The sequence below is a fragment of the Sceloporus undulatus genome, chromosome 1 (genome assembly GCF_019175285.1).
Source record: "Sceloporus undulatus isolate JIND9_A2432 ecotype Alabama chromosome 1, SceUnd_v1.1, whole genome shotgun sequence".
Lineage (NCBI taxonomy): Eukaryota > Metazoa > Chordata > Lepidosauria > Squamata > Phrynosomatidae > Sceloporus > Sceloporus undulatus.
In genome coordinates, this window is record NC_056522.1 from 266964553 (window position 1) to 266985276 (window position 20724).

General features: G+C 39.8%; 1 protein-coding gene across 14 annotated transcripts in view; it reads left to right on the plus strand.

Annotated features, from left to right (window-relative positions):
* Nucleotides 1-20724, plus strand: part of BRSK2 (BR serine/threonine kinase 2) — a 520033-nt gene that overhangs the window by 353827 nt on the left and 145482 nt on the right. For all 14 annotated transcript variants that reach the window (XM_042478053.1, XM_042478062.1, XM_042478000.1 and 11 more), the window contains exon 3: nucleotides 20004-20089. In XM_042478053.1, the coding sequence (XP_042333987.1) occupies nucleotides 20004-20089 (86 nt within the window). The remainder of the gene's footprint in view (nucleotides 1-20003; nucleotides 20090-20724) is intronic.

Below are 20724 nucleotides of genomic sequence, written 5' to 3' on the forward strand. Positions count from 1 at the left end.
TCATTGGCAATAATCTTTGAAAACTCCTTGAGAACAGGAGAAGTCCCAGCAGACTGGAGGAGGGCAAACGTTGTCCCCATCTTCAAAAAGGGGAAAAAACAGGATCCCAGACAAATCTTATTTCATTCTTTGATAAAGTTACCACCTTGTTAGATGAAGGGAATGCTGTGGATATAATATATCTTGATTTCAGTAAGGCCTTTGACAAAGTTCCCCATGACATTCTTGCAAACAAGCTTGCAAAATGTGGGCTAGACAAAGCAACTGCTATGTGGATTTGTAATTGGTTGACCGGCCAAAGCCAAAGGGTTCTCAACAATGGCTCCTTTTCATCCTGGAGAGAAGTGACTAGTGAGGTCCCACAGGGCTCTGTCCTGGGCCCAGTACTGTTCAACATCTTTATCAATGACTTCGAGGAAAAAATTGGGGGAATACTTATCAAATTTGCAGATGACACCAAATTAGGAGGAATAGCTAATACTCCAGAGGACAGGATCAAAATTCAAAATGACCTGAATAGACTAGAAAGCTGTTCCACGGCTAACAAAATGAACTTCAACAGGGAGAAATGTAAGGTACTGCACTTAGGGCGAAAAAATGAAATGCTCAGATATAGGATGGGGGACACCTGGCTTAAGGAGACAACATGTGAAAGGGATCTAGGAGTCCAAGTAGACCACAAGTTGAACATGAGTCACCAGTGCGATGCGACAGCTAACAAGGCCAATGCGATTTCAGGCTGCATCAATAGAAGTATAGTGTCTCGATCAAGGGAAGTAATAGTGCCACTGTATTCTGCTCTGGTCAGGCCCCACCTGGAATATTGTGTCCAGTTCTGGGAGCCACAATTCAAAAAGGACATTGAGAAACTGGAGCGTGTCCAAAGGAGGGCGACTAAAATGGTGAAGGGTCTGGAAACCATGCCCTATGAGGAACGCCTTAGGGAGCTGGGTATGTTTAGCCTGGAGAAGAGAAGGTTAAGAGGTGATATGATAGCCCTGTTTAAATATTTGAAGGGCTGTCATGTTGAGGAGGGAGCAAGCTTGTTTTCTGCTGCTCCAGAGACTAGGACCCGGAGCAATGGATGCAAGCTGCAGGAAAAGAGATTCCACCTCAACATTAGGAAGAACTTCCTGACAGTAAGGGCTGTTCGACAGTGGAACACACTTCCTCGGAGTGTAATGGAGTCTCCTTCCTTGGAGGTCTTCAAACGGAGGCTGGATGGCCATCTGTCGGGGATGCTTTGATCTGGATTTCCTGCATGGCAGGGGGTTGGACTGGATGGCCCTTGCTGTCTCTTCGAGCTCTATGATTCTATATGATTCTATGATTATTATTATTTTCTGCCTAGCTTCAACAGTCCAAGGGGCATTAACTATATATAAAGCATTGAAGACCCAGAGGCAGATGTTTATAAATCTTGTAATGACTGAGAAAATGGATAATTAGCAGATAATGTATGTACACCGTCCCAATTGATTTAGGAGTCCTTTTTACTTTTTTTCATACTTCCATCAACTGTCTCAAGACACTCTTCATCTCCCATTGAATCTTCATGTTCTTCCCTATCCCTTTCCAGGAAGGCAGGTTGTGCTGCATTATGCTGCAGGTTGGTTCATCCTTTTCTCCATTACATATATATATATATATGTAACATATATATGATTACATATATATGATTCACACCCTGGTTTTCTTTCCCTTTGCAGAATCAAAGAATCTTACAGCTTCATTAAAAATGTGAATTGCATCCATTTAGAATATACCAGTAATAATTATGACTGAACACTTGAATCTAATTCATTATCCTATAGAATTATTTATCCCATAAAAACCCTCTGGAGCAAGAAAAGTTTACTGTCTTAAATGTCTGTAGTGTTGGTGTTGAATGAGATTATCAGAAATTTTGCCAACAGTGACTCTTTGGTGTCTATCACGAACAGAACTGGAATTTGGCACACTTAGGCAGATGCACACATAATACTTAAAACTTTTTATGCCAAAACCTCCTTCAACTTCTCATTTCCAATCAAAATCTACCCTATATAGTTGCCTATTGATGGGTCTTTGCCGGTTGAATCCTCTGGCAGTCTAATGTTGGCCACTTGCCCATAGCTCATTCCTCTTAGGTGGGAATCATGTAGCCTTCCAGATGTTATTTCATTACAGTGCCCAGCATTTCTTACCACTGCCAATGCTGCTAGGTCTTCCGGGACTTGCAATCCAAAAACATCTGGATTCTCCGCTTGTCTTATCCACACTGAACATGTCACCCATCCTTCCTGGTACCAGCATTTGTGCCCAACACTTTGGAAACTTGGCTACTGGGGGACTATGGAGCTGTTCAGACCAGCCCAGCATCAGGGTAAGGTGGGGATTCCTCCTTGATGCCACCCACCTGCCCAGATGGCAAGCAGTGTCACACCCTTTCTTCAGTGCAGCTTTTAGACGTGGTGCACCGAAGAATCACTGAAAAACCACAGCAAGGGTGGCTTTTTGCTGCTTTAAGAATGAGCAACATTTTACTGGCTCTTTTTGAGCTAGTAAAGTGCCAGACTGGGCCTGTGGCATGTAGTTGCCACAGGCCCAATCCAGCACGCCCAGGGTTGGTGTGGAGCCACTCTGTCACATCAGTCTGTTTTGCCCCTGTGTCTCCCAAAATCTCCTAGCCAGTATGGACAGAGGCCACATTAACTGAGGGTTTCTGGGAGCTATATTTCAGAAAGGGAACATTTCTAGTCTTATTGTTTATCTGGCTTGATCCTTGACTCCATGTAGATTGTCCCATTGAAGATGCCATTCCATATGCACTTCTGCCCTAGGTTGCCATCTGCAGTTACCAGTCAGAAAGGCAATTCCAAGAAGGCAGTCATTTCTGAAACTCTGATTGAGCTTGTCACCAAGAAATTATTCATAAAAGGGACTATATGTAGCAGTGAGCATATAGCAGTTTGGGCTATATGTAGCAATGAACATATTCTTCAAATGCATCTGATTAAGGAGCATTTGTCATTTTTCCACATAGTTCTGTCTGTGTGAATAGCCCGTGAATAGCCTGAGTTCTACTGCTGTTGGAGAAGGCAAACAAAGAAATAGGATATTTTACAAGCTTGCCAGTTATAACCAAGTCTGTTGAAGCCCCACTAGGGAAGTGGGGCAAGGCTAGTTCACATTGGCTTCATCAATCACAGGACTGCACTTGGCACAATGTCAGCCATGGCCTCCTGTGCTCCACTGCCCATCCCCTACCTTAATAGCAGGGGGGAAGAGAAAAGTGCAGACTTGACTTTTTGATTGCATAGGTGCTGTCCTTTGACTTTTCTCAGGGGCCTTGGATAATGGCATGTGGTGCTGCTATTTGCCTTGTACAATGTCACTGTTCCTCCAGAGTATTACAGTTTTATTCCAACTGCACATGGAAGAAGAGTAGAAAAAAGCTGACTGCATGGGTACTTGGACCGGGGCATTTCAAACCTACATTCCTAAAGACCTGAAAGGTTTAAAACACAGTTGGCTACTCTCCCAAACTCTTGTTTTTCTAGGGTTGAGGAAGGGAAAGGGGCCTTCAATGCTGGAAGAAATAAAAATAAAAAGGCTCAGGTTCCTGCATTTCTTGGCTAGGATTGTAACTATTTAATTTATTTCATTACATACATACATACATACATACATACATACTATCTTGGTGCACTCTGAGAGTGATGGCCGGTGGGATGCATTCTTTGTCAGGTACCCTCTTTTAAGCCCCTTTTAAACCACTCTCCATTAACCTAACCAAAACTACTGTCATTTAAGGAGCCCTGGTGGCGCTGTGGTTAAATGCCTGTACTGCAGCCACTCACTCAACACCATAAGGTTGCGAGTTCAAGACCAGCAAAAGGGCTTAAGCTCGACTCAGGCTTGCATCCTTCTGAGGTTGCTAAAATGAGTACCCAGATTGTTGTGGACAATTAGCTTACAGTTGTAAACCGCTTAGACACTGCTTAAGCAGTATGAAGCGGTATATAAATGAAGCTTGTTTTGTTTGTTTGTTCATTTGGTACCAGCTCTGTTCCACATTTTTCATAGATTTTTGCTGTTATTGTTGTTGTTCAGGTATTTTGTATTTAATCTATGTACATCACTGTCAAATCTTCTAAGATGAAGTAGGCTTCTCATCACCTAACAGGTTATTTTCCATTCTTCACCTCAGTCGTATTACAAAGAGACAGCACAGCTGCTAACATCAGCAGTACCTTTTGTGAGAACTCTAGAATGGGCCTTCTTGGTGGCTGTGGTCAGATATTTGAAATGCCCATTCAGAAATCTTTTTTTTAAATGAGATGGTTTCTCTCTTCTGCAGCTATTTATTTTAACCTTTGTTTTTACTGAATGTTTTAACTAGCTGGGATAGTTATAAGCCAGGCCAGAGAACAAAACAAAACAAAAAATCAAAGAAGTTGAATGCTATTTTAGCTTGCATTAATAGAAGCATAGTTTCTAAGATGGGGGAAGTAATAGTCCCATTGTATTCTACACTGGTCAGGCGTTATCTGGAGTACTGTGTTCAGTTCTGGGCACCGCATTTTAAGAAGAATACAGACAAGTTGGAGCAGCTTCATAGAAGGGGGGTGATAAGGTGATAAGAGGCATGGAGAACGAAAATATATGAGGAAAGGTTGAAATAGCTGTACATATTCACCTTGGTGGAGAGATGACTGAGGAGTGACATGATTGCCTTCTTTACATACAAGGGCTCTCACAGAGAGGAGAATAAATGCCTGTTCCCTGCTGCCACAGCAGGAAGGACGACGTTTAATTGTTTGAAGTTAGAAGAGGGCAGATTTCAATTAAACATTAGAAGGAACAATAAGAGCAGTTCAGCAATGGAACAAATTTCCTAGAGAAGTGGTGGGGTCTTCTTCTCTGGATGCCTTCAGAAAGAGTGTGGACATCTACCTGCTGTGAATGCCTTAGATCAGTGATGGTGAAGCTTTAACAGACTGAGTGCCCAAACTGCAACCTGGACCCCACTTATTTATTGCAAAGTGCCACATCCCTCTGGCTTTCTAGTAAGAAACTGGCAAACTCTGTGCTAGGGCAATAGCATGTGTGCCCACAGAGAGGGCTCTGAGTGCCACCTCTGGCACGTGTGCCATAAGTTCGGCATCACTGCCTTAGATGGAGATTCTGCATTGAACAAGGAAGGGTGATAGGTATAATAATAATAATAATAATAATAATAATAATAAATTTATTTGTATCCTGCCCCTCTAAGAACAATCGAGGCGGCTAACAAAGTTAAAAATACAAAACATAGAATCCCTGGTACCTTCTCCTCCTTAAAAAAGTATTAAATCCAATGCAATATTTAAAAAACAGAACAAAAAACAACAACAAACAAACAAGTTAAAAACTGACCAGAAGGTCAACAACATCACACCAGCAAACAATCAGTGGGAGCAGCAGTATCTTTCCCAGACATTTTTCTAAGGCCGGGTTCTCTATTCTGGGAAGGCCTGCCGGAAGAGATCCGTCTTAACAGCCTTTTTTATGATGTCTAAGGATGTAAGTAGACATCCGGCAGGCCATTCCACAGTCTGGGACTATATATTCATTTAAAACAATTCTACTCAAATAATCTTCTAGATAAGGGGTTCCCAAACTTTTTTACTCACAGAACCCTTATTTCTATGGTGGAGCCTCTAAGACACATACTCTATGTCTTACAAGTTAATGGTGTTTAGGAGTACATATAAGAATATATTCTTTAATTTCATTCAAATTTTATTGCTTTCATTTTCTTGGAGTGGCTCCGCAGAACCTGAGAATTGTATGTGGAGCCCTAAGGGCTCCTTGGAGTACATGTTGGGAACCTCTGTTCTAGACTATGCGCTATTCTCTTTCCATTGCAGCCCTCTTTGACCAAAGAAGAAGATGAAGTGCCAGAAACACCATTCAGATTTAAGGTGGTCTCTGTAATTAAAAGGCTATTGTCTGTCTTCAAACAGTAATGTTAAAGAGCTTCATCATGTGGAGGGTTTCAATCAGCCTAGAAAAGAAGCTACAGGTTGGCAATAGAATGGAAACTAACAGCACTGTTGCTCCAGTAGTCCTATCTATAACTCAAAGTAGCAACTTAAAGATCCCACACTCAGTTGCTTTAGCAGAGCCTGGCTGACAGATAAGCTAAGGAAAGGTCAAAATAAAATGGCACATATTCCTCAGTCCTATTGATGTTGGAGTTATTAGAAACAGATCTGGGTTCCTACTCTGGAGAGGTTAATTCTGCTGAGCGTTGTCAGGGGGCTATACATCAAATGGTTGATTTGCCAAGTGCCATTGGACAGTAGATTATCTTGCATGTTGAATTAATAAATCCACTTGTTGTCAACTTTCATCACTGTTGTTTGCATGCTACCCTGGTACTATTTAAAGAGACATAAACTGTAGATGGATGCCATAGAGGGACATCTTGGTTATTTTATTTGTAGCTCAAATGGAAACTGTTAAACATAATATCCTATTATGTAGCAGGCATGACAGCCATGTAAGCAGGGTTAGAAATGCAAACTTCAAACTTCAGCATTTGATATGATAAAATTTCCTCTCTGAGGATAAGAGTTCTTCTATTTTGCTAATAATAGATCCTATTCAGTATTGGAAATTTTCTGGTTTCAAAATATCACTGATATGCATCACAAATGTGAGAGATAGTAGTGAATTTTTCAAGCAGAGTAGTCAAAATGGCAAAACAGAAGCTTAATGTCAACCAGTCCCATATCCACTTACCCACAGACAGGATCTAGCAGAGAATGTTTAGTCTTCTTCATAAAACATATAAAATTAGATTTTCATGGAAATTATATGTACATAATCAAACATGTGGAAGAAGAGAGAGAGCGAGAAGAGGAAAAGTTAGATTCAGGTTAGAGTGATACAAGAAGAACAAGCAAACAAGTCCAAAGAATGAATTGAGGAAATGCCTTACTTCACACTCTTTGTACGCATTTCAGTCTCAAGGAACAATGTTCATTTTATGTATCACTTAATCCATATGGGTCTTAACCTTTTGCAGATTCTCTCTATATGGCAAAAAGCTCATAGGAGGGAGGACAAATGGCTATGTGAAACCATTGCAAGTTTGTGGAGTCCCACAGGCTAATGTATGTACACCCCCCGCCAAAAAAAGCAATGCCTTTCCTAGTAGCAACTTGAATGTCTAGTTGTTATATCACATGTCACACAAGCTGGCCATGAACTGAAAGGGGAACACTTCTTGTTCATTGCAGATGTGAAATAAACATCTAGATACCAGAGAAAGAAACTGGGCAAGTATGGATTGGAGAAACCAATAGTTTATTCCTAAAAACCTGGACAGGTGTGGAAGATATTGGAAATACATATAGTAAAGAGAGAAGAAATAAGATAACACTAAGTTGAGCCTCAACTTTCATGGGTTTACCTTTTGCATATTTTATTATTCATGAGTTTGCCATCAATAATTAAATTGATGGGTCTAGGGTTTTGTTTTTGTTTATTTAGTTTTGCAGCCTAATTGTGGATTATGTGCATAGACTAGAAAATGTAAAGAAAACTGTAAAATGTTTAGTAAGTCATACATGCATAAAATAACACCAAATCTCCCTTCTCCCCCTTCCAACCTTGGAACTTTGACCATTGCTGTTCAGCCTACTGCAGCTGCTTTCCTCTTCAGACACATCTAGGACTACAAGGCCTGGCATGTCCTACTATGGCAGGACAAAAGTAGCTCTTAGCTTGAGTTCCTTAACCCATAGATAAATAAATATAGGTTTGGCCGGGGGGGGGGCGTCTACAGGTATTCGTGATTTTCCCTCTTTTACAGGGGACCCCTACCTCTTCAAATGTGTAAGGCTAACTCTAGTTCAGTTTCCAACCAAAGCTAACTCATGCAGTTCCCATCCTTCTTAATTTAAGACAGTCACAAATAGCTGCAATGTCTATATCTTCGGTTGATACGCCAGCTGCGACCCTACCTGGGCCAAAGGGACCTTGAAACGGTGGTTCATGCTCTGGTAACCTCTTGTTTGGATTTCTGTAATGCGCTCTACATGGGGCAACCCTTGTACCAAACTCGGAAGCTTCAATTAGTACAAAACATGGTCGCCAGATTGGTCACCAGTCGTTCCAGGTTTGACCACATAACACCAATCTTAAAAGATCTTCACTGGCTGCCTATTCGCTTCCGAGCACAATACAAGGTGTTGGTAATTACCTATAAAGCCCTACATGGCTTGGGCCCGAATTACTTGAAGGACCGCATCTCCCCATATAATCCACCCTGCACTCTCAGAACAACTGGGAAGAACTTGCTCGAAGTCCCTACTTCATGATATGTTGCTATTTCTCAGAGGGCCTTTTCAGTAACGGCCCCCAAGCATTGGAATAGTCTTCCCAAGGAGCTCCGTCTCATTGCCTCCCTTGAACAGTTTAAAAAGAGACTTAAAACCTTTCTCTTTAACCAAGCATTCCCCCATGTTCACTGAAGTTATGTTCGATCCCCTTTTCTCCCTCTCACTTACATACACCTATGAATTGGATTTTAATTGTATATTGTAATTAATGTAATGTGGTTTTAATTTTATGTTGTTTTAATAATTTTACTATGTACACCGCTTTGATCACTGCGGAAAAGCGGTATAGAAATTATTATTATTATTATTATTATTATTATTATTATTATTATTATATCAGACAGACAATCACAGACGAAGCATTTGCCTGGTTTAATCATCTGAAGGACTCTGCAGATTGTGTTGTATGAGTGCAGAAATGGGAAAATGCTGTGCTTCTCACTGACATCTACCCATGTGAAACAGGCTTAAAGCAAAGGGAAGCTGATCCTCCTGGAGAGAGCTGGCTAAGAGTGAGAACAAAAATGAAAGTTTTGCTATACTTCTGCCATGTTGCCCTCGTGTTGGTCTTGGTCATTAACAGAGTCAGTGAAGCATCCTAAGAGCTAATCAGCTCCCTGCTTAGATCCTAAAAACCTTTAATTGGCACCTGCAAGGTCACAAACCAACTGATAACATCTTTCTCTCTCCTTTCAAGTCATTTCAGACCCTTTCCTCCAGCACAAATGCTTCTAACCTAGAGAACAGCCTCTTTGGGGAAGGGGGGGGGACTTCAGATGAAGCAGGGATCTTCTCTTGAGGCCTGAGGTTTTTGCGGCAGATGGATGTGTCTTTTTAACATTATGCAAATGTCACTCCGTGATTCCTGTTTACTGCAGATTCCTGGAGCCTCTCTCCAGCCTAGCAGTTTGAGGCTTGGCTTGCTCTGTGATAATTGTATCTGCATTAAAGCAGTCAGCCCTGCAGCGCTCTTGTCCTTCCTGGTTTGGAGCTAGACAGCAATATGTGGGCCTCCTAGTGCAAAGAAGCGTAAAAGTGATACCAAATGCTGGCAGAGGTCAGGAGAAAAATGTGGTGTTGTACCCAGTATTTAAGTAAACCCAGTATTGTTTTATTTTGGAGGCAGGGTACCCATGGCTTGCTCATGATATGAATTGCCGCTGTGTTTTCCTAACCAATATATGGACTGAATTACTACAGGCTCTTTCGAATGTATGTCATCAGTCACTGGTGTTTCCCTGGAAATCATCTTCTTAGGCAAACGTTTGTGACTGCAGAGATAATTTAGGAATCATGGCTGTATGTTAAGCTTTTGTTAGAATTACTCTTCTTACATGGTGTCTCTGTAGCATTTCATTAGAATGGGGGAAGACTTATAATGGCATTCTATCAATTTCCACCACAATCTGGATAGAGATCTTGTCATTATCCCTGGCTTTCGGTATTTAATTCAGTTACATGGGATAGCAATAATAAATACTGACAGGCATTTCATTTGAGAGTAGCAAAAATAAAGGCAGGTGAAATTTATTATCCTCGTGATGTTCTTGCAATTTAGCTGAGTCTGATTTCCCCTGTTCCCAGGTAGTACAATCCAGATTTGATAACTGTTACAGTTTTACCAAATATCTCATGTCACCAATGGGAATGTAAGTCATGGAGAAATCATTGACTTGTCAAAGGTCACAAAGAAAGCAGGCCAATTCTAGAATGAAAGCACTGTTTCTGACAGCTTTGCTATATAATCACTGGATGTGTTGGTTTGGAAATTGAATTTTTTTAGGACCTAACTTAGAGGGCCTGTGCTATGCAAGAAAGAGGCTTTCTTCACACATGAAATTTTAAAAGCGTTTACCCAAATTAGTCTAAACCATATCAATGAAATAAAAACGGGTTACTTACTTTTTCTCCAGCACATGTTTAAATAGCTAACAAAATAACTATATGGGGCTGTTGTTGAAGAGTACTTTGAAAAAAACAAGTAATACAAACTGTGGTGCCCAGGATATTGCCTGAGGTGCATTTACTAAAGCACATTCATACCAGTCCTGAAACAACATCAGTTCCTTCTTCTCTTTTTCTTTTCTTTTCTCTTTTTTGGGGGGTGAGGGTAAGAAGCCCTTTTCAAGATGTTGGGTCTTACCTAAGAAACTCTAAGAGCAATGGGAGTGGGTGGGTAGGGTATCTTAAAGACATTTTATTCCTGTATTTTAAAGGCTCCCCTTGTTTGTTGTAATGTTTATAGTTTATCTGCTTTTTCTTTTGGTGTTTTTAACACTATTTTTCTTTTATGTTTTATTGTAAATTATTATAACCATTCATCATCAACATCACTTTATTTATATTCCGTCTTTCTCCCAGACTGGGACACAGAGTGGAGGAGCAATTCAAAGATGAATAATGAAATTTTCTGAGTGGAGTCCTGTGGCTTGTTCCAGGACTAGGAGAGGCTAGGTTGAGTTTTTCTTGCAGCACCATCTCAATTGTGGAACTTTCTCCCAAGGGAGTTACAGTTGGTTTCATCCCTGCTGAGCTACGGTGGATGGTTAAAATGGTTCTACTCCATCTGGACATTGTTGTGTATTTTTTTTTCCAAATTAAGTCACTGAATACGTTTTAAAATAATGTTCTCTCAACAATTTTGGGTCATTGTGTTGGGAGAGCTGGGAGGAAGAAAATCAATAACAGAGTTGGAGGGGGTCTCATGGATCATCAAAGCCAACCCTCCTCAGTGCAAGATCTCCAGCTAGATCATCCCTGAAGGTAGCTGTCCAGACTCTTTTTTGAAGCAATCCAGCGAAGGAGAACCCACCACCTCTCAAGAAAATTAGTTCCATTGCCAAGGTTATCTTATTGTCAAGAAGTTCTTTCTAATATTCAATAGAAATCTACCCTCCTGTAACTCCAAACGATTAAATCTGGTCTTACCTACTGGGGCAATACAGAACAGGCCTGTCTCCTCCTCTCTGTGACAGTCCTTGAGATATTTAAAGAGAGCAGTCATGGCACTGCTCAGTCTTCACTGAGCTGAAAAGCTCAGTACTTTCATTCTCCTCATATCTCTTATAATCTTTGTTGCCCTTTTCTGAACTTGCTCCAACTTGCCTATATCCTTAAAATGAGTGGCCAAGAACTGAATGCAGTATTCCAGATGAGGCCTGACCAGGACAGAATATAGTGAAACTATTGCTTCCCTCAGCTTGGAAACTATGGTCCAAAACACACTTCAGAAATAATTCATTTCGAGACCATTTTAACTGTCCTGGCTCAGTCCTAGGGAATCCTGGGAATTAGAGTTTATTGTGGCACCAGAACTCTCTGACAGAGAAAGCTAAATGTCTCACAAAACTAAAGTTTTCAGAATTCCCTAGCACAGAGCCAGGGCAGTTAAAACAGTCTCAAAATGGATTATTTCTGCAGTGTTTTTTAGACCAATGTGTCTATTGTTGTTGTGTGTCCTTCAGTCATTTCTGACATATGGAAAACCTAAGGTGAACCTATCATGGGGTTTTCTTTGAATGATTTGTTCAGAGGAGGTTTGCCATTGCTTCTCCTGAGACTGAGAGAGTGTGACCTGCTCCAGGTCATCCAGTGGGTTTCAAGGCTGAGTGGGGATTTGAACCCTGGTCTCCAAAGTCATAGTCCACCACTACGCTAAAGAACTGGACATGCATAAGGAGAAGGTGGCACCCTCATGGGTAATGTCTACCCAAACCTATAAGGGGTTTAAAAGTCTGAAATAGTGGTTTAAATTAGGCCCATAAACAAACTAAAAGTAAGTGTAGATGTTAAAATAAAATGATCAACACTTCCAAAGCCAGTTAATAATTGGTTGACTCTGAGCCAGTTGCAGTTTCTAGACAATTTTAAAAGGTAGCCTCAAATGTATTGCATACCCTCCAACCGGCCTGATTTGGCAGACAGTCCTATTTAATCCTGTGTCATCCCACTTTTCCATCTGCTTTTAAAAATGACCTGGTTATTCTCTCTTTTCCCTTTTCTCCTTTTGTCCTCAGATTATTTCAGTTGCTGTAAACTAAGCTCAAAGTGCAAAAAGCAGTTTGCACTCAATTCACTCAACAGAGTGGAGAGGAGAGGAAGGGGCAGACTCTTGCCCTTCCCTCCACACTCAGGCAAAGTCAAAATGCTGCATTTTCTCCTATCTTCTGTGTTCTTCCACATTAATAATGTTTGAGCCTTGTTGTTGTTGTGGTTGTTGTTAGTTGCTCTCGAGTTGGTTCCAGCTCATAGCGACCCTGTGGATAAGACATCTCCAAGAATTCCTGTCCTCCACTTCCTTGCCCATATCCTGCAAGCCCTTGCCCACAGCCTCCCTGATTTAGTTTGTCCATCTGGTTTGTGGTCTTCCTCTCTTTCTTCTAACGTCTAACTTTCCTAGCATTATTGTTTTTTCTAGTGATCTGTGCCTTCTCGTTATGTGGCCAAAGTACGATAGTCTCAACTTGATCATCTTTGCTTCCAAGGAGAACCCTGGTCTGATCTGTTCAAGAACCCATTTGTTGGACTTGGCTGGCCATGGTATCCTAAGTACTCTTCTCCAGGACCACATTTCAAATGAGTTGATTTTCTTTCTGTCTGCTTCCTTCACTGTCCAGCTCTCGTATCTGTACATGGTAATTAGAAATAAGTGGCCTGAACGATTCTGACTTTAGTGCTCAGTTGTATGTCTTTGCTGTTTAGTATCATGTCCAATTCTTTCATAGCTGCCCTTTCCATTCCTAATCTTCTTATTTCTTGACTGCAGTCTCCATTCTGGTCAGTATTTGATTCTAGATATGAGAATTCTTTAACTATTTCAATGTCCTCATTGTCTAGATTGAACTTGTGTATTTCTTCTGTGGTCATTATTTTTGTTTTCTTTATGTTCAGCATCAGAGCTGCTTTTGCACTTTCATCTTTGACCTTCCTTATTAACTGTTCCAATTCCTGAATGTCTTCTGCTAACATTATGGTGTTGTCCACATATCTTAGGTTGTTAATGTTGATTCCTCCTATCTTCATTCCTCCTTTTTCTGATTGTAATTCTGCTTTTCTTATGATGTTTTCAGCATACACATTAAACAAGTAGTTTTGCCTATTGGGAACCACTCTGTTTCCTCAAATTCTGTTCTGACTGTGGCCTGTTGGCACAGATTCCTCATCAGGATATCAGATGTCTTTGGGTGCATTGCATAGCTTTTCATGATCTATACAATCAAATTATTTGCTGTAGTCTATAAAATACCACTTTAACTGCCCTGATTTTTTTTTTTTTTTAAGAATTCTTTGGTGTACTCCATTAGCCAATGTGGTCCCTAGTGCCCTTTCCCTTTCCGAACCCTGCTTGCACTTCTGGAATTTCTCCATGTATGGTTGGAGTCTATGTTGCAGAATTTTCATCATTATTTTGCTTGCACATGAGATTAGTGCTATTGCCCTATAGTTGCTGCAGTCTTTTGTATCTTCATTTTTGTGGATTGGTATGTATATCAAGCATTTTCAGTCTGTTGGCCACCACTTTGTTTTCCATATTTATTGGCATATTTCAGTTAACGCTAAAGTTGCATCTGTCTGTAGGCACTGTAGCAGTTCAATTGGGATATCATCTGTTCCCAGTGATTTATTTTCCCCCATTTTCTTTATTGCAGATTCCACTTCACTTCTTAGAATTTCGGGTTTGTCTTCATATGGCTCCTCATTCCAAATATCATTCATTTCCTTGTCTTTTTTGTATAACTCTTCTGTGTATTGCCTCCAGTGTCTTTTTATTTCTTCTTCTTCCTGTATAATGTTCTTTTTTTCTCCATAGAGCATCCCTGCCCTCAGTTTGAATTTGGCTTTAATTTCTTGGATTTTTTTTTATAGAGGTCTCTCATTCTTTCCTTTTGGTTGTTTTCTTCTGTTTCTCCGCATTGGTCATTGTAATATTTCTCCTTATCCCTGTGTGTCAGATGTTGACAAAAAAAAAGAAAGAAGCCAAGACGCAATGTGAGAGAAGCGGTTTTCTCCATGCCTCTCCGCATGCTGTCATAGCATTTCTTCCTTCCAGACAGTCATAAAAGTGTGCCTTTTGCTAAACAGAGTTTTTCAGCATAACAAAAGGCATGCTTTTATGATAATCTCCCTCATGAAAAGAACAGAAGTGCTTTGACAGCATGCAGAGAGGGAAGGAGACAGGCACTTTTCTCTTGCTGCATCTTGGCTTTCTTTTCTCATGCGATATCTTGTGAGATATTCCAATTTCTGAAAAAGTCACAGAAGTTGAGCAGTTTCCTAGACCTCCTTGAACTATTTGTCGCTTCTAGAATTCAGATGCCTTTCTTGCCAGAGGATGTTGTTTTTGAATGCTCACTGTGTTTTGGGTGTTGCCACTGCAGCTGTTCATGATTTAAGAAAATGTATCATTCTGCTTTAAAAAGAGAAAAACACCTCCTTCCTCCCACCAGCACTCTCATATTAGCACAGATACATCAGTGTTCGATGGTGCTTTTCTGCAGTTTGTGAATTCTGGATGGCTGAACAGGCTGTCTGTTAGAGAGAAGGCCAGCCATTTTGGTCAGATTAAGCCCAAAGTGGGTATCTGTAGAAATGTTGATCAAATAACCCTAAGAGCTTTAAGCTTGGTTCTTCTTAAAGCTTTAGAGATAAAAAGCCAGGATTGTACCTTTGAAGCTGAAGCCAAAGGTAATTTTTAAAAGTAATTTAAAGTATGCCATTTCTCTCAGTTGCACCATATTGTTGGCAGTGACTGTTACAGGAATGGGAAATATAGAAGGACAAGTGCTGGAAGTACTTAGATGGCAGAGTGGCTGTGTTTCTAGCCATTTCTCTTCCAGCCATCCATGGCAAGATCTGCTGGGTTTAAAAAGCTTCCTTTAAAAAAAAGCCTTTAGCTGGGCATATGCAGATGAGATGCCAACAGGACATCATTGGTACACTGGATTAGATCTGTCACATAATGTACGGGGTTAACCTACCTGCATAATATAGCAGGATTATTGGTAGTTTCACCAACATGTCCAGTTCTGTCAAGGCTGTGAGCCTGTCAGGATCTGGCTCTGCTTTTGTGAATAAGTCTTCCTTTGTATCATTGGCTGAAGGAAGATCTTACCCATTTTTACAAAGGACTGAAGACCTTCCTCTTTGATTTACTGGATTAAACTACTGAGTGTGCCTAAAGTTGCTGAGATGAGTAGTGACTGACAGGGTGGTGAGAATTTTATCTTTAATATATTACTGTGTTGTGTTTTATTGTTTCATTCTTGATTATATATGTCTGATATTTTGCCCTTTGGTGAAAACAGCATTAGAAATAAATGTCATTATTAAGACTAAATACCTTATAAAACTAAAAATCCCAGGATTCCATAGGATGGAGCAACAGCACTTAAAGTGGTGTCAAACTTCATTTGATATATCCTTTGTCTCTGCATGGGCCTTATGTAATTTTTAATGGTTCACTTGCCCTGCTTGCAGTGAGTAGTTCCAGGTCACTCGTGTAATTCAAGCTGTTGTTCAGCTATCTCTTTTAAGTTCTGTTATGGTGCATCTAACTGTCTTCAGAGCCCCAGTTGAGTTTTCATACTACTTGCTTCCCATGAGCAAATTACTTGTTATATCCTTTTCTCCCAAGCGTGTGTGTTGAATGGTCTTGTAAATTGGTTCTTAATTACATCTCTTTACATAAAAGGGTAGTGTTAATCAAATATAATCCCCATCAAGAATTCAGAAGTGGAAAAACTTAGATTGTTCTGCAGAATTAACTGAGCATTCCTTACTAGGATAATGCTCTCTGACACTTGTAGGATCAAGCTCACACTATTTTTCATTGTCTGAACAAGACATTTTCCCCTGCAGATTGTATTTGTAACATTGACTGCTTTGTTTTTAAATATTAAATTTCTAGTTTCTCTTATAAAAAAGAGAATCATGAAAACAGGGTTAAATATTGTTAGAAAAATAATTATTGTTTTGGTTATCTGTGGTTAAAATCAGTTTAGCAGCAGCAACACAGCAACAAGCGTGTACTCCACAGGTATTTGGTAAAAAATCTACTGGATCTGAGCTTCTGGTAAAGAAACAGGATACATTGGTAGGTAAAAAGAAACTTACTTTATTGCTGCATCGAGGTTCTACAAAAATAACTAATCAGTAGAGAAAACTATACTTGGTAGAAGTGTCCATAGAGCTGACTCTCATGTGTGGAAGTAAGAAGAAAAAAAACATCTTAAGTAGCACAACCTGATTTCTGCTTCCATGCTTAGTGAGAGCAGAGAGAGAAAGAGACTGAACAAAGAGCAGTAAAGTTTATTGACCCCCAGAAAGGGAGGGGTATAGGAAGTGACCACTTCTAACAGTCACACTGACCAAATGACCATAGAGCTATGCATCGATGTTCCTGTCTGGAAGACATTACCCCTTCTCAAGGAAACATAGAGCTACACATAAGCATTGATGCTAATACTCCAACAAATATAACCTAAAAATTCAGAATCCTGATGTTAGATGTAAATAGGTTGTATAGTGTTTTGATCTTTTAAAAGGTCTTACCTTTCTCCTCTACAGTAGATGAAAGAAGGAGACTTGCTGTTGATTTGGGATTGATGCTTGAAAAAAGGTTAATGTAACTTCTGTTAATTGAAAAAAAGTGTTGATCCTAACATTTTTCAGCAAATGAAAATTTGCTTTATCTTTTTCTCCCTTACTATAGGAAGTAAATCAGAAAATACTGTAACTGGCTTTGTTTGGTGTAACTCAGGGTATGAATCGCTGCTTTTGTGTGCCCATTCATCTTAAGGCTTTTGGACAGTAACTAACAAGTGCCCTGACAGAGTGCTAAGCATCACATCACTCACTGAGGTTGGACATATTGCTACAGCCAACAGCAGCAGGGATTTTTCAAAAGCTATGGATCTTCAATGTGCCAAGGGCCTTCCAGAAAAAAAAAAAAAATCTTGACCGTGAATGCTTCACTAGCCATTCTTCTCTACAATATTTAGTAGTTGGGGAGTCCTGCTGCCAGAAATTGTTGTTGCTTTTTAAATTTTGGAATGATGTTTGATTCCGTTGTAGAAAAAAGAAATGCACGACCGCCAAAGAAATACATACACACACATACACACACAAACATCAGTATGTCAGGTTTATGTATAGTGGTGCATGTTTAGCCATATAAGTGTGGCAGACTGTGTGAACGGGGCTTCCTTATATAAATATTTTCACACAAAAGCCCTTGTATTCTTTAAAACATCTGCTCATAGTATTGGGAGGGAACATTCCTCAATCCTGCTGTGTGGAGACAATTTATACAACAAAGCCATATGTAAATAAGCTCTGATATTTCTCCTTCACTTTCACCACAATCTGTCTATCGATTGATGTCTTTCTTTCTTTCTTTCTTTCTTTCTCTCTTTCTCTTTCTTTCTCTCTCTTTCGCTCTTCCCCTCTGCCCTTCCTTGCTGATTTTGTCCACGTAGCTCTTCCCATTAGAACTAGTATGATGTATTGGTTATCAGCCTGGGTTTGTATGTGAGAAATTCAGGTTTGAAGTTTGCTAGGTAGCCTTGGGCAAGTCATTGTCTCTTTGCCTGACCTTGTTCATTGACTTACTGCAAGGATAAAATGAGATAATATCATGAACACTACTACAGATGGAGTATAAATGTGGCAAATAAGTGCTCTGAGACATTATAACACAACTATAGACCGTCTTTTTACATTCCACCAGCTACCAGCTCTAATTACACTGGATTGTGTGTAGAGGAGGGGTTTTCTAGATGGATATATTAGATGTATTCAAGAATGAGATAAGACCTGTGGTTTGGCACTAAAGTCGAGTTCAGTACTAGAGAAAGCAGAACACAACATTGATAGTGTTTCTTTACATCATCAACAGTTATTGAAGTGATAACACCTACTTCCAGAGGAGAGTTATGTCATATGGCAACTGAAATATCTCTCTTATCTGGATCCATGACTTGAGTTTCACCTGTGTGGACTTGTTGAGCATGCTAGGGAAGTTTAACATCAACAACTTTTTAGGATATAGGCCCAAAGATGGGCAAAAAGCATTGGCTTCAGGCCACTTTGAGGGCAGGGACTGCAGATGATGCACTCTCCAAAAGTGGCCAGAAGCCACATGGAGAGAACACCAAGCACATGTCAGCCCGGAAAAGCTGGCCCAAAAAGGAGCAGCAACGAGCCACTCCTTCCAGTGGCTGGGTTCGGAACCACAGCAGTGACTCATTTTCAGAACAGGCCATCTGGTCACTGTTGTCCCACGCTGATCTCAGCCCATAGAAATGTATTTCACAACACTGTGGTCTGAATAATAAGGCAAGGGCATGAGCTTAATTTGATTTAAGACTTAGTTAATAAGGGTCAACTCTAAACATATATTATTTATAGGACATAGTATAACCTGTTCCTAAAAATGTACTTTAGCTGGAATCAGTGGTGGTAAATAGTGCAACCAGTGGTCACTGTTACTGTAATCAATATAATTCCTGACAATCTTGACAAAGGAAGGGAAGATTGTTTTGGCCAGGTAAACTTTCCAACTGGTCCTCTTTAACTATTAAGATAGTATGTAACTGGATTGTCCATAGGTCTGCTTGATTCTTTCCAGTTCCATGACAATTGCTTTCACAATGGAGTCTAAGAAAACATACTGAGATACAAGAACTGGTTAGCAGCAGCATGAGTTCCTTGTAAATTTGGCTTAAAGTTGGGTTCTTCTGATGCTGTTATCATTCTGATATTTTTGGAAGTCAAGTGCTAAGTACTTTGAGTTTCCTTCTCAGTTCACTAGGCAATGTGATCAGAGCATTAGTAGCTTGTCATGGCATAAACTCATGTGATCTTTATTCATCTACAGTTACTCTTGTTATGATAACGGAATTAAAGAGATATTTGTTGATGTCATAGAATCAGAATTAATTATGGCTCCTGATTCTACAGTGAAGATGGCTTGAAGGTGGTCATGGGTGCTGTCTCTAAATTACCAAATTGTGAATATGTTCTTAGCCCATTAGAGAAGTTGTGAGGTGGTATTGTAAATTCAGTCTTCTAGGACACGTTTCTTTCTTTGCTGGAAACCCTCCAGAGATCCAGCAACTGACAGACCACTGCTTTGAGCCTAGGAGTCTTGTGGAAAATGGCACAATTTACTCCATATACTTGCAGCACTTATGTTACAGATAAAAGCAATTGTCTTTGCAAAAATGACAAGGGATTTTTTTTTCATATGTTCTTTCTCTCCTCCTCTGATGAATTGGATTGTAATCTGATAATGTTCATGACATTATAAATGTATTGGGCAAGACTCTTTGGGGTATGATAAACCACATGACTACTCCTCTATAATTTTTTTAAATGTAATATTATACATATTCGATTGAATGTTAACTTCATTATTAACAACTGATAAATATCATTAATATTATTGTTGAGTTCTGGATATTGAATCTGATTTGTTTTCTACATAATTACTAGAACAGAGGAAAATCAATGGAAGTTAGGGGGCAGGATATGAGGTGGGGATAAGATGAAGAACTGTGTACAGTGCATTTTAATGTAGTCTTAAAGACAGATTCTAATAATTTCTTGTATTTTTCTTTTTTCTTCTAGGTGGAGCGGGAAATAGCCATCCTGAAGTTGATAGAACACCCTCATGTTTTAAAGCTACATGACGTTTATGAAAATAAAAAATATTTGTAGGTATTATTCATTGTCATAGGGAGTGGGGAAGAAATAGTTTTAAGGAAAATACACTAGACATCTCTTAACATGGGAAATAAGCCATCACTTTTCAAAAGTACCTGATAGCCCATCATAGCTTCATTCAATTTCTAGAACACAATGACTAATCAATTAGTGAAATTCTTATTCCACCAGAATCCTTTTCCATGTGAATTTGATTAGGTTTTCCATATTAAAAATTATTTTGAATTTGATTTCCCATATTAAAAAAAAAATTAAAATTCTGAAGTTAGGTGAAATATTTAAAGTTTTGCATTCAAAAAGGGTGACATCTTGTTCTCCATTTGCTGACTTTGGCCCTTTGGAGACCAGCCTTAAAGGCCAGGTTGGAGGCAGAGTCAGGGCGTAGCGTCCATATGGAAAGGAAAGGACAGATCGGGGCCGCAGTTGGAAAGGCCAGATAGGGGCTGTGGTGTGTAGATGCCACTGCCCTGATATGGCTGTAAATAGGCAGCTGGAAGCCACTCCTTCGTGGCTGTCTGCACAGCCCCTTTGGGGCTTTGGGGAATGTAGATCAGAATTTGGAAACATTTTCTTTTTTAAAAAAAGAAGAAAAACTAAAACACCTGGATTTCCTAGGCCAAAATGT